The following is a 15,009-nucleotide window of genomic DNA, read 5'->3' as shown; positions in this document are numbered from 1 at the left end:
CATATGCACTTACCGGAGATACCAGTCTTTTGAAAGAGCTAGCATTATCTGCTCATTTAGGACAATAATCTGCAAATGTCTTTGAACCCTTTACATTTGTTTTTTACTGTTAATGTGTTTCTCCTCCCCAATTCCCAGTTCCTAACTAGCCAAATCCTATCTTATCTTTAAGGCTTATCCAAGACCCTGAAAGTTTCTCAATAGGATGCCAGCCTACAGTGAGCTATTTCTTCTGTGTACGAATATGTTTATTGCATTTAACCATTATTCATGTTTTTTTTTAAGCTAAAGGTCTCAGGAGCTTTTAAAAAGTCTGTACTTTCCAAGTCAATAGTGCCCTCCCTAGGCATCAACACAAAGGAAATAATCCGAAAGCAGTTTAAACATAGATGTTTAATACAAGATTACTTGTGATGGCAAGAAGTTACAACAATGTTATACAGTAACGAATTTATCAGTAAGTTGTGCCACATTCAGGACTATAATCGAATTATGACTTGTAGTTTTATTAGTAAATCATAATACATCTGTAAATCATAGGATAGCATTGAAAAAGAGTTTTCAAAAATAAATGCAGAAGAAAAATGCCCTACAATTTAAATTGGCAAAAGACCAAATTATATATGTAGTATACCTTTTATGTCCATGTGCATAGAAAAAAAAGGAAACACAGATTTGGTTTGGTCTTACTAATTTTGACTATAAGATGAAAATGAATTTTATATATTTTTTTCAGGAAGTTCAGAAACGTTTTCCTGACGGCATCCCCTTATTAGACCCTATTGATGATATGGGCATTCAAGATCAAGGGCTGAAAAAAGTCATTCAGAAAGTAGAAGCTTTTGAGCATCGAATGTATTCTCATCCACTTCACAATGATCCAAATTTGGAAACTGTGTATACGCTTTGTGAAAAAAAAGCACAGGTATGGCAGAAACTTGGTTTTTATAGTAGAATTTTATATGTTTCACTGAATAAATATGTGTTTGTCATTTTCTTGTCCTGTTGGTTTAATTGGCTAAAACAGGAAAATGTTAACTATCTTTTTTTTTTTTTTTTTTTTTTTTGTTGTTGTTGTTGAGACGGAGTCTTGCTCTGTCGCCCGGGCTGGAGTGCAGCGGCCGGATCTCAGCTCACTGCAAGCTCCGCCTCCCGGGTTTACACCATTCTCCTGCCTCAGCCTCCCGAGTAGCTGGGACTACAGACGCCCGCCACCTCGCCCGGCTAGTTTTTTGTATTTTTTAGTAGAGACGGGGTTTCACCGTGTTAGCCAGGATGGTCTCGATCTCCTGACCTCGTGATCCGCCCATCTCGGCCTCCCAAAGTGCTGGGATTACAGGCTTGAGCCACCGCGCCTGGCCAGCTATCAGCTATCTTTTAAATAAACTGTCAGCTCTGAACCTGTCAGCTCTCATCAGCAAGACAAGATAAAGTTTATTTTGCTGTAGTTTGATATTTCACATAGGATGTTCTGTTTTTTTCTTCCTTTTTAAAATTGAGATATAATTTACACAGCATAGCACTCACCCATTTAAAATATCCAGCTCACTGGTTTTTAGTGTATTCACACATACTTGCAACCATCACCACTATGTAACTTCAGAACATTCTTCTTACCCTCTGAAGGAACTTTATACCCATTAGCAGCCACTCTCTGTTTATCCCATCCTCCAGCCCTTGGCAATCACAAGTCTACTTTCTATCTGTGTGGTTTTGCCTATTCTGGATATTTCTTAAAATAGAATCATGTAATATATGATGTTTATGTCTGCTGTCTTTCACTTAGCGTGTCTGCAAGCTTTATGCCTGTTGTAGCATAAATCAGTACTTCATTCCTTTTATGGCCAAATTTTATATGTATGTGTGACAGAGTCCTGCTGTGTCACCCAGGCTTCAGTCCAGTGGCGTGATTGTGGCTCACTACAACCTCTGCCTCCCGGGTTCAAGCGATTCTCCTGCCTCAGCCTCCCTAGTAGCTAGAATTACAGACACACACCACCATGCCCGCTAATTATTGAATTTTTATTAGAAACAGGGTTTCGCCATGTTGGCCAGGCTGGTCTTGAACTCCTGACCTCAGGTTACCCATCCACCTCAGCCTCCCAGAGTGCTGGGATTACAGGCATGAGCCACCATACCTGGCCTAACTAAATTATATTTTGTTGTGTGGATATGCCATATTTTGTTCACCCGTTCATCAGTTGATGGACAGGACATTTGTTTTTTTCTAACTTTTTGGCTATGATGAATAATGCTGCTGTGAACATTTGTATACAAGTTTTTGTATGGATGTTTTGAGTATCTTGAGTGGAAATAGGTAGGATTGCTGGATCCTATGGTAACTCTATATTTACCTTTATGAGAAACTACCAGACTGTTTCCAAAGTGGCTACACCACTTTATGTTCTCACTAGCAATTTACGAGATTTCTGCTTTCTCTACATCTTCGTCAGCACGTGTTATTGTCTATTGTTTTTGCTATAGCCATCTTAATAGCGTCAAATGGTAGTAGTTCAGCTTTTTAGGATAATTAGCTTTCATGTCTAACCAGTAAAAGCATTATTATAAGCATTCTGTATAGCGAATTTAGAAAAAGCTTTTTGACGTGAACACAATCCTTTCCACTACCTACTTTTTTTCAACTGGAATGTATTACACTATACAAATCTCCCTTCCTCCGTGAAACTTAAAACTCCTTGCTGTTGTACTTTTTCAACTTTTATCACATACCATTTTATCAATACATTTGTCTTTGTGTCTCATAAACTAGATTTTAAGCTCCTTAGAGTCAGATGTTTCATTTTATTTACATTTTCTCATAATGGTCTATTTTTATAAAGTAAATGCCCAGTATTTGTTGGATAAATACATGAGTAGAAACTCCTTTAATAATGTATTCAGTTCATAGTTTTAAAGCCGTCTCCCTTTCTAGCTTTTTGTGAACTTACATCATATGGTGCTGTAGCAGATAGACAATATTGGCTGCATGCTTAGTGAACACATCCATGCTGTGACCCACCTTGAAGTGCTGCTAGGCAGGAAGCTTGCCAGGTGCTTCTCAAGATGAGGAAACTGGGACACAACAAGCTTTCATTACTTACACAGATATCCAGTTGTGCTTCTCACCTGTTCGTCTCTTACCAGGACCATTGCAGCAGCTCTCTCCCTGCTGTCAGTCCCTCCATGGCCACCAGGGTCAGCATTATGTTTCCATAACACAAGAACAGGTAGACTTGAGCGTGGTTGAATGATGACTGGAAAGCATCCTTGGAGGTGGTTTGAAGGCATTGTCTGAGCTGCTCAAATATACTGAAAAAGACATTGTCTGGCTGAAGGGACTGGCTAAATAAAGTTGTTATGGAGACTCTGCAATAACATGTAAGAAGGCTCATGTATGAGCATTACATGAAAAAAGGATCTGAAATTGAAGTGGACTATGATTACTATTTAGCAGAAATATAAAATACACCAGAAAAGACTGAAAGGAAAACTTTAAGTGGTTGTGTTACAGCAATAAGAGTATAGTGGTCTTTTTTTTTCTTTTCCTGCCCCCTGCCCACCGTTGTCTATAATGTGCTTATATATATATATATATATAAAATGTGCTTATATACATATAAGCACATTATATACATATAAGCCATGGTTGCACCACTGTACTCCAGCCAGGGTGACAGAGTGAGACCCCATCTCTTTAAAAAAAAAAAAAAGTACATGTATAGTCCAGTTTTTTTCCCATGCTTATATACATATAAGCACATCGTGTGTGTGTGTGTGTGTGTGTGTATACATATATATATATATATATATATAAAATTTCTTTTTTAATGGAAAAAAAATACAGCCTGGGCACAGTGGCTTACACCTGTAAACCCAACACTTTGGGAGGCCAAGGCAGGAAGATCACTTGAAGCCCAGAAGTTTGAGACCAGCCTGGGCAAGATGACAAGACCCCCATCACTGCAAAAAAATTTTAAAAATTAGCCAGGCATGGTAGCATGCACCTGTCATCCCAGGTACTCAGGAGGCTGAAGTAGGAAGGTCACTTAAGCCAAGGAGGTTGAGGCTACAGTGAGCCATGGTTGCACCACTGTACTTCAGCTTGGGTGATAGAGTTAGACCCCATCTCTTTAAAAAAATAAAAATAAAAAGTATACATGTACAGTCCAGACAGTTTTTTTCCCAGTATTTTTGATCCATGGTTGGTTGAATCCATGGATGTGGAACCCACAGATAGGGCCAACTGTGTGTCTGTGTTGTTTTATAAATGTGTTGGAAAAGATCTTGTACAGCATTGTCTGGTGTCAGCCACATTTAAATTTTTTAGTGGCCACATTTAAAAAAAGAAGAAACCAGTGGCATTAACTTTAGTAATATTTTTATTTAACCCATTATATCTAAAATATTGTAACATTTTTATATTCAAAATACAAACATTACTCAAGAAAAAAAAAAATCTTAAATGTTGGACTCTCTTCTACCTTGTAAGCTTTATAAGCCTCACAGTTATTAGCACGATGCTTTGCTCTGCTCACATAGGCATCCTCAGTCACTTCAGTCAAACCCTAAAAAACAATGGTTTGTTTGTTTTATTCTGATAGGCCTGATAAGTCATGCTAGGTAGCATAGCATTCATTATCTAGCTTGGAAAGCATTGCTTCCTACGACATGGCATTGTGACTACACATCTGTTCATAGAAATATAAATAATCACTAAGAGCTTGCATCTAGGGTCTGATAGCCTGGGCTTGAACCCCATCTTTATCACTCAGTAGCTCTGTTCACAGCAATAGAAATAACTGAAAATAGCTTGGATTCTAGGGTCTGCTAGCCTGGGTTTGAACTCCATCTTTATCACTCAGTAGCTCTGTATTCTTAACCAATTTACTTAGTACTCTGTGCCTCAGTTTTCTCGTCTGTAAAATGCAGATTTAATATTACTTCCCTACCTTTTAGGATTGCTGTAAGAATGAAATAATGTAAAGCACTAGAAATAGAGGACATAGGTAATCTCTGAATAAATATCAGTTGCTGACCACCTTCATAATTTTTCCTCCTTAGTAGTTTAATAAAGTCTAAAAAATTTCAACTTAACAAAACTTTTCTGTCAGTGTTTTTCTGAACAACCACTTCAGGATACCATTGTTCTTTGTTCTTGTACTACTGTATGCTTGTCATCGTTGGAAAATATGTAATATTTACTGATTAACTAAATTTTAAAACTTATCTACTCTAAAGGATGACATCAAGATGATACATTTTCATTTTAAGGTTTCATCTATGTTTTGAATAAAGGCCTATTCTCTTTGCTAAAACCATTTCCAGCTTAGGCAAATTCATGATTTAACTTAAGGGCAAAAAGAAGGAATAGTTTTCAGGACATCATGGGGGAATTATAGATAGTCAAGAGAAAAGATTTCTGTACCCTCATTTTTCTTTCCCTGTTCTCTAAGCTATCACCTGATGCCCTAAGGATGAAAAGCTAGAGCTGCTGGGATTGGTACTTCAGGAGTGTGATTAATTATACATTGAATCCTGTCTTGGGAGAGCCTATCCTAAATTCACCACTGACTTTTTCTACTCTTACAGCCTACCTTGTCTAGCTCACAATATCCAGCTCACTCTCCTCCTTCTAGCCTTCCTCCTTACCTCTCTTCATTTAAGCAAGAGCCATGCTCTGTTCTCTGTCTTCTTTTTTTGTGAGACAGAATCTCGCTTTGTCACCAGGATGGAGTGCAGTGGCACAATCTGGGCTCACTGCAACCTCTCCCTCCCAGGTTAAAGCAATTCTGCCTCATCTTCCTGAGTAGCTGGGACTACAGGCGCCCGCCACCACACCCAGCTAATTTTTTTTTTTTTTTTTTGTATTTTTAGTAGAGATGGGGTTTCACCATGTTGGCCAGAATGGTCTTGATCTCCTGACCTTGTGATCCACCAACCTCAGCCTCCCAAAGTGCTGGATTACAGGCATGAGCCACTGTGCCCGGCCTCTGTTCTCTGTCTTCTTATGCTTTTTACACTTTTTAATATCTGCCTGCTCTGCCTCAGATTTTTCCAATGGACATTTTGTACTTAATATTTTAGGTAGTATTTAATAACTTTTCAGATAAATCATTACTCTTGTGTAATGTTCTGGGAACGTATCTAAGCTCCACTTTCCCCAGTCTCCCCAGCACTGAAGCTTTAACCCAGAAGTATACTGTAAGATGTTCTTAAAAAATATTTTTTGTTTGATTTCATGAATAAATCTCCTTGTACATTGTTCACTTTATTATTGAACTTTCTTTATACTTTTATGTGCTATAGATTGCAATAGATATTAAATCTGCAAAGCGAGAACTGAAGAAAGCGAGAACAGTCCTACAAATGGATGAACTCAAATGTCGCAAACGTGTTTTAAGAAGGTTGGGATTTGCTACTTCTTCTGATGTAATAGAGATGAAAGGACGAGTGGCCTGTGAGATAAGCAGGTAAAATCTGGTTGTTCTAGAAAGTTGATTTTTTTTTTTTTTAATTTTTAATTTTAATTTTTGTTTATTTTTTTGAGATGGAGTGTCACTGTGTTACCCAGGCTGGAGTGCACTGGCACAATCTCAGCTCACTACAACTCTTCCTCGCAGGTTTAAGTGATTTTAAAATAACTGTTATCTTTAGGAAGAAAGAGCTTTCTTAAAATATAAAGTTTGTACAGTACCTTCCACACTTAATACAGTTTTGAACCGTGAAATTGAGAAATTAGAAAAATCTCTTAGATCTCAGTAATTAACACGAGCACTCCTAGTATTTGTATGTATTTCCTTTGACTTTTTTTAATGCCTTGCGGGATTTTTACATAATCTTAGTTTATATATAATTTTGTATACTTTTTAAAATTTATTAACATTTTCCCACCTTGAAACTTAACCTAGTAACCATTATCTTGTTACATGTGTAGCAAACTGCAATGAGATTTTGGACTAATAATAGGATTTTACAACAGCACTTATTATAAACCACAGTTTAAAACTACTTATATTATTTTTTGTTTCAGTAATCTTCTGTCACATTACAGATGACATCAAAACTAAATTATTTACAACATCAACAGTTACTTTATGCTCTTACTGTTTTTATGGGTCAGAAATTCAGGAAGAGCTCATTTGGATGATTCTGGCTCAGTGTCCCCCAGGATTGCTGTCAGACAGGTGGTTAAGCTGTAACAGTAGGAGTCCGGAGCAGCTGGGGAATGTTAGGACCTCTTTCTCTCTGTTAGAGCTTGTCCATGTGGTCTGTCTACGTGGGCTAGTTTGGGCTTCTTCACAGTATGGCAGCCTCAGGATGCTTACATGGTAGCTGAGGGCTCCAGTGTGAGTCTTCTAGCTGGCTAAGGTTGCCTTTTCTGACCTAGCTTTACCTTTTGTAACCTAGCTTTGTTATCATAAGCATCATTTCCACCACATTCTCTTGATTACAGATGAGTTATTAACCCTCCTGGATTCAAGTGGGGGATAATTAGATTCCACCTCTTAATGGGGAAGTGGCTGTTGTTCAATATGACTTTCTGTGATAATGGAATTGTTCTGTATCTACACTGTTCAGTACAGTAGCCACTATTTAGCATTTGACACGTGCTTCGACGGAGGAACTGACTTTTTAGTTTATATCATTTTAATTAAAATTGAAATTTCCACGTGTGCACGTGGCAGTCTTTATAGATCAGTGCAAATCTAGAAGAACATGTGGTATAGGAGATGCTGTTGTGGCCATCTTTAGAAAATACAATTTATGATACTGTTCTAAAAACTGTGTTAGTTATTTCCCACCATGAGGAATGTCTCCTGACTTAGGAGCCAGTTTGCCTCTGTCCTCCTTAACTGGAAAGTCATAAGCTGGTAGTTCAGGCAATATCCAGTCTGAAGATATATCTTGTTTTGTCTATATAGTGATAATCATCATTTTCAGTGAATATATAAAAGACACTTTTGAAACAGTTTTTTTATGTACTCAGCATGGCCAGGATGGACAGGACCAGAGAACTACAGGCCTTGTAAATGATTTCAGACTTTCTTAGTAAAAATGTATTTATATCGTTCATCTGTCCAGATGTTACAGACTCAGATGTCTGCATAGAACCAGGAGACTGTGGTGAACAGGACAACTCTTAGCCACCAAAAGGGGGCAGTGACTACCCAGCCCTAGTTAGTTGTTATCACAGGATAATGTGCTATTGAATTTTAATTAATAACATATCCAGGATTAAATCTAAACTGCAGTACTGGTCTACTGATTCATATGCTAACGTTATTGGGATTATTTCCTTCTAATAATTATTGTTTTACAATTAATACAGAAATTTCCTTTAGATATCCACAATTAGATTTTGTGTTAGAAGAATGGAAATTGATTTTATTCCAAGATACATTTTTCATTTATAATGATAACAATATTATATCAAAGTTTGTTAACTTTCCCCAAAATTTGCAAAAACTGGGGCATCTTCCTAGACTCCTTCTCTCACCCATTTTTGCCTTTTTAAACATTGCCACTGGCTAATGTGTATCCTTCATTATTTTTGGCCTCAATTACTGCAGTTGCCATTCTAATTATTCATTGCCTCCCTTCTTAAGTTTTCAAAACCCAAAGCACAAATCTGGTATGTCGTTCTTCTTTTCTTATTGAAATGGGATCTTGCTCTGTTGCCCAGGCTGGAGTGCACTTGTGCAATCTCGGCTCACTGCAGCCTCGATTTGCCAGGCTCAAGTGATCCTCCTGCCTCAGTCTCCCAAGAACCTGGGACTGTTAAGTGTGTGCCACCACGGCTGGCTATTTTTTTTTTTTAGGTTTCTGTAGAGACGGGGTCTTGTTATGTTGCCCAAGCTGGTCTTGAACTCCTGTGATTAAGCAGTCCGCCCACCTTAGCCACCCAAAGTGCTGGGATTACAGGTGTGAGCCACTTCACCCAGCACCCCTTTGTGCCATTCTGTTTGGTAAAAGTCCCTCAGTGATTCCTTATTGCTTTTATAATAGATTCCATAATTTAGTATATTCTTACTCTCCCTCTCCAGCAGTCTATTGCCACATCCCACACTGCTTTTCCTTTTGTTTCATATGACCTTTAACCTCTACCCCATGTCCTGCGATTCTTGCATATTTTTGCAAAGAACTTCGAAAGTTGCTCTGAACTTCTTCAATCTGATTTTAGGCTCCTCCCCTTTTTTTCCCCTCATAGCCACTTGTATAAGTCTATTAGAGCTCTCGGTTAGATTACTGTTCTGTGATTATCAGCTTGTCTGCCCCCCACGTTAGACTGTAGCTTCTTGAAATAGTCTTTCCTCATTTGTATTGTTGCCCTCTTTGCTTGACTTAACTCTTAGCTTAACACTAGAGACCCAAATTTAGTTTTTGACTTTTATTTATAAATATTTTAACTGTTGGTAAAGATTATAATAGTTCATGACTTTATTCTTTTTTTAAAGACTTTCCAAAAAGTAAAGGCAAAGTTTACTTTTTTAACAATACAGTACAATTATTTTATGGGTCAACTGAACCCTGATTATAGAAGTCTAGAAACATCATCTTTGTAGTGTTCCTTTTTTAGCTTGAACACAGTTGCAAATTCAGAATTTTTCATTTTCCACCCAAGGAGAAAAATAAGTGAAGATATTTTGCAGTTGTTACTCAAATCAGAAGATAAACACAACAGGACAAAACGTACTGTAGTCAAAGTGGTAATGGTGAGATTGATTATATAAGCAAAGTCTCAGACCCTAGGTAAATTCTCAGACAACTAGTGCATGAACAATATTTTTCTTTTTTTTTTTATTTTTATTTTTTGAGACAAGGTCTAGCTCTGTCACCCAGGCTGGAATGCAGTGGCAAGATCATGGCTCACTGCAGTCTTGACCTCCTGGGCTTAAATGATCCTCCCACATCAGCCTCCTGAGTAGCTGGGACTCCAGGCATGTGCCACCACGCTCAGCTAATTTTTGTATTGCTTTGTAGAAACAGGGTTTTGCCATGTTGCTAGGCTAGTCTTAAACTCCTGGGCTCAAGCGATCTACCTGTTTCAGCTTCCCAAAGCGCTGGGATTACAGCCATGAGCCACTGTGCTCAGCTGAACAATATATTTCTAGGGACAAATATATATATACACACACACACACACATATATATTTAAATATATATATTTATGAGATTATTCATTTAATCATTCAACAGAAAGGACGTAGTTATGTAATGTCTATGATGAGAACCTGGACCATCTCATTTTGCTAAAAGGACTTGTAATAGTAGTCTCATCTTTTATGATTTGTGCACCAAAGTTTCCTTATATGGTCCACAAGTAGTCAAATACACAGTTGTGTATATAAGGAAATTGGAAAGAAACAGATGATGAAGAAATTTTTTAAAACCTGTTGATCATTCTAATCTTTGTAATAATAAATATATTGTCCTTTTAAGTCTGTACATGAAAATGTTTTACAGTTATGGAGGAAAGAAGGTGACCTTCCTCTCCTCAACAAAATCAAGTTGTCAGTTTAAAAAAATGTATTTTGATGATGCAAAAAGGACTCAGAAGTAGTAAGCTAGGACTTAAAAGAGATATAAATCTGGAATTGTAATTTTGACAGGGCAAGTGTGAGAAGAAACAGAAGTAGTGATGAGCTAGTACCTACCTATTAAAGATGTACTTGAAATCTAGAATTGTATTTCCTAGATGGATATTTTTCAGATTCGTGGATGACAGTTGGTGACCAGCAGTTTGTTGCATTCAAAGGCTCTTGCCCATCTTGGTTATATACCTTTCAGCCTTTAGAAAATAGGAATTAAAATGTGAGTCTTCTGGCCAGGCGTGGCATCTCACACCTGTAATCGCAGCATTTGGGGAGACCGAGGCAGGAGGACTGCTTGAGCTCAGGAGTTCCAGACCAACCTGGACAATATAGCAAGACCCCATCTCTACTATAATATGAAAACTTTAAAAAATTACAACATAAAAATAAAAAAATGTGGGTCGTCTTATGAGTACATTTTAATTAAGATTTCTAATAAAATTGTTTTTCATTATTTTTAGTCTACAGATTATTTGTAAAATAACTGAAAAGTAATTATAAGAGTCCTTTGGCCCTAGAAAATAAATGACAGTGATGATTTTTCCTAGCGTACTAAAGGTTAAGAAATTGTTCTTATTTCAGTGAATGTTTGCATTTTGATATTTGAAATCTTTATGTGAAATCCCCATTTTACATTGATTATGTAATCTATCAGTAATTATAAAGATCTGCTTTGTCCTTAAATCATTGTCATTCCTCATTGATTACTCCTTAAGGTCAAATAATATGTTTTATTAAAAACTACATGTTAAAGGCATATGTGTGTGTGCATGTGTGTTCTGACATTTTAAATTTATTCTTTTGTTTTGCCGTTGTAGTGCTGATGAGCTCCTTCTAACTGAGATGATGTTTAATGGCCTTTTCAATGACCTTTCTGCAGAACAGGCAACAGCATTATTAAGCTGCTTTGTGTTTCAAGAGAATGTGAGTTAATTGATTTAGCACATCTTATTAATTCACACATCCAATAGTGTTATGGCTGTATTATCAAATATTACTAATACTTACATATTACAGGTTAATGTTAATTGGAAATCACAGCAACTTTAACACAAATGTACTAAGAAAATTGAATGATTAAATACATATTATTAGAAAGAATAAAATAAGATTTGTTAACAATCACTATTAATTAGATTTTAAGTTTTAAATTTGTTCTGTAACCCAATTCATTGAACATTTGGCCGAGTCCTAGACAGTCCTAGAAATAAAAAGATGAATGAGAATAAAACTAGGAAAGTCTGATAAAAATGAAAGTGGGGAGTGAGGTTGAATTAACTCTACTCCCCAGTATTGAAGAATAATGATGAAGCAGTCCGTCCTGCTAGGAACTGAAACATTAGTTTTCATGGGCACGGTTTGAGTTAGTGATTATAAGATCCTTGTTGGTTTGGCAGCAGTTTTTTTTATATGAGTAATTAGTTCACTTTCAACAGTTCTTAAGAAATCAAAAAATGGAGTGCTGAATGGAACACATAAGAACACTGATTATCCTTGTACTGCATTCCAAACACCAGTATGATTCATTTTTAAAAGTAAGATGTGTTGTTTTACATTTAAAATTTAAGACTTTATTTATTGTAGATGAAGTGGATAGAATGAGAATAAGACAAGGACATCTGCCTTCTAAAAATAATTTAATATTCTAAATTTTTGGAAGACCTTTTACTATACATACTTAGTTTAACTTTTAAGTAAATTGTGTAGGACAAATTGTAGAGTTTTTTTTTTAAGTTCCACAGCTCTTAAATCTTGGGGCAAGATGTCAGTATAAGGAGTTTAGATTTATTCATTGAAACCACACCCAATTGGTCTGTTTACCTGTTAACTGTTTCCCTATTTATTAATCAGATCAAATATATTACTTCTTGAAGTAGATAGGTACTTTTCTCAGGTCCCTGATTACTGATTAGAATCACAGCTGTTAGTGGCAATGATAACAAATAGGACAATAATCCAAAAACAGTTTATGCTTTCCTGAGATTGCCTACTATGCACCTGTGAAATATGCATACAAAAGTGTTTTTCCTTAGGCTCAAAATTTTATTATATCAATTTCCAAGATAAAAATAATTAAGAACATTTGTCAAACTTGGAATAGGAAGGTTCAGGGATTTAGGTTTGTAAATAGTTTGGGGATAGGTGGTCTTCTACCCATGTCACATTTTGTCTTACTTTTCATTATTTGCGTGTTCTTGTTGTTTTATACTGTGGCACTATTACAGTAGTTCCTTTTTCTGAGAGGCCAATTATATTCCCTCTTCAAAGGAGTTGGTTAAGCCAAACCACAGCTCTTAAATCTTGGGGCAAGATGTCAATATGTGCATTTAACATTTATTCAGTGAAGCCACACTTTGTTATATACAGTGTCATCAATTCTTGTGGTGGCGCCTTTTAACATTGAGATGAAAGATTGTACTAATTGTCATGTGGATTTTTCTTGATGCTTTTAACAGAATGTTTTCTGCCAAAAAGAATGTTGTCTTCTAGTAAATATAGTAAAATACTTGTTATAAGTAAAGATGAAATTCGCTTAATATAATAACTTCTATTTTTAAATGTATTTATAAAACTATCTCAACATTTAAAAAGTAATATTTAAAAGGTTACATAAATCTTCATAATATAAAGATCAAGTGCACACAAAAATTTATTAAGCGCCCAATCAGGGCAGTGTACAGATCTATGCACCAGAGATGCAGCAGAAATGTTTGCTTTCCTGATACTTACATGCTAGTGGATGAAGATAAAGAAATACAATACACATACATTCTGTCAAATGGGGGTGAAGATTTTTGGAGAGAAGTGAGAAGAGTCAGATCACTGGGGGGTTGGGGTTACTATTTTAAATAAGATGATTAGAAAAGGCCTCACTAATGAAGTGAAATTTACATTGAGGCCTACAGGAGAGATGAGGGAACAAACTGTACATACCTGGTGGGAGAACGTTGTTAAAATCACAGTTAACCTCCTCATATCAGAACTGGTGCCTTCTACCTATAGTGAACAGCAGAGAGGAATGTGATGAGTAACTGTTGACCATGAATAGACACAATATCAAACACATTTCACAGTCTTGGGTTCTTTATTAAACTGAGATATTAAGGTCATTCTGGCTATTTTGCTTTTTTGCCATTCATGAATAATTTCTGGTTTTAGCAACAATAATATAGAATCTGGTTCTTGATTTATTAAACATATATGCATGATGCAAATCAAAATCAAGTCCTATGTAAGTACAGGTGCTTAAAATAAAGGCAGATATGTCGCAACTAACCTACAGTTGCTTTAAAAAAAAAAAATTTTAGGGATCGGGCATGGTGGCTCATGCCTGTAATCCCAGCACTTTGGGAGGTTGAGGCAGGCAAATCATGAGGTCAGGAGTCAACATCAGCCTGACCGACATTGTGAAACCCCGTCTCTACTAAAAATACAAAAATTAGCTGGGCATGGTGGCGCGCACCTGTAATCCCAGCTACTAAGGATGCTGAGGCAGGGGAATCGCTTGAACCTGGGAGGTAGAGGTTGCAGTGAGCCGAAATTGCACCATTGCACTCCAGCCTGGGCAACAGAGTGAGACTCTGTCTCAAAAAAAAAAAAAAAAATTAGCTATAATTACTTTAAACCCTGTTTCACACATACATACATACCATTCTTATAGTAATTTTATTTTTGTACAGTAACTACCTTTGTCAAAAATTTCTTCACAAATAATGTCTGTTGTTCTCATGATAAACCTATTCATTTTGAGGATCTGGTTTTATTTTTCTTTGACAGGGAAAAAACCAATACACAGAATTAAGCAGCTTGTCCAACTTAATTTGGCTGGTTAGTGATAGACCTGAAACTCCATTGTATTATTCAGAAATTGACAGAATTTTCAACTGTAGGAAAGCAATACTAAGAATACTGAAACTCAGATTAAACTTCTAGCTGTCTTACACTTCATTAGAGTTAGAACATCTGTGTAAAATAAAAATTGGGGACATTATTTTTAACGTACTTTATCCTGAGTTTTCAGTTTCTAGCTTTTCAGTTTCTACAGATTGAAAGTTGCCTAGAAACTAAAACTATATCAAAGATAAACTACGATAAAACCCTTTAATGTTGATGCAACTGAACTACTGCATATGTTTACAGTATTTACCCTCCCACAGTTCCATGGATAATCACAAAAAGCAGCTAGTTAGCACACTGCAAATGTAGCGGTGTGTTTTCCTCTGAAATGTAATAACAGAATATTATAATTTAGGATGAGAGGAATAGTGATTTTGTCTGTGTAAACTGAATTGATTAGAAACTCTAAGTGCTAATGACTGAGGTCTTATAATTTGATATGTGACTGTCTTACAAGCTTTGTTTAATTTGTTAAAACAGGTAGTGTGAAAAACCAAGAACTTTAAATGTGGGTTTTTAT

The 15,009-nt window shown here is 36.3% G+C and overlaps 1 protein-coding gene across 1 annotated transcript in view; it reads left to right on the top strand.

Annotated features, from left to right (window-relative positions):
• MTREX (Mtr4 exosome RNA helicase) overlaps nt 1-15,009 on the top strand; it is a 125,009-nt gene that overhangs the window by 91,090 nt on the left and 18,910 nt on the right. The window contains exons 21-23 of the mRNA XM_050794685.1: nt 737-925; nt 6,307-6,470; nt 11,411-11,516. Of these exons, the coding sequence (XP_050650642.1) occupies nt 737-925; nt 6,307-6,470; nt 11,411-11,516 (459 nt within the window). The remainder of the gene's footprint in view (nt 1-736; nt 926-6,306; nt 6,471-11,410; nt 11,517-15,009) is intronic.

Source organism: Macaca thibetana, chromosome 6 (assembly GCF_024542745.1).
Source record: "Macaca thibetana thibetana isolate TM-01 chromosome 6, ASM2454274v1, whole genome shotgun sequence".
Classification (NCBI taxonomy): domain Eukaryota; kingdom Metazoa; phylum Chordata; class Mammalia; order Primates; family Cercopithecidae; genus Macaca; species Macaca thibetana.
Note: the sequence above shows the minus strand (reverse complement) of the source record. Positions and strands in the feature narration are given on the sequence as shown.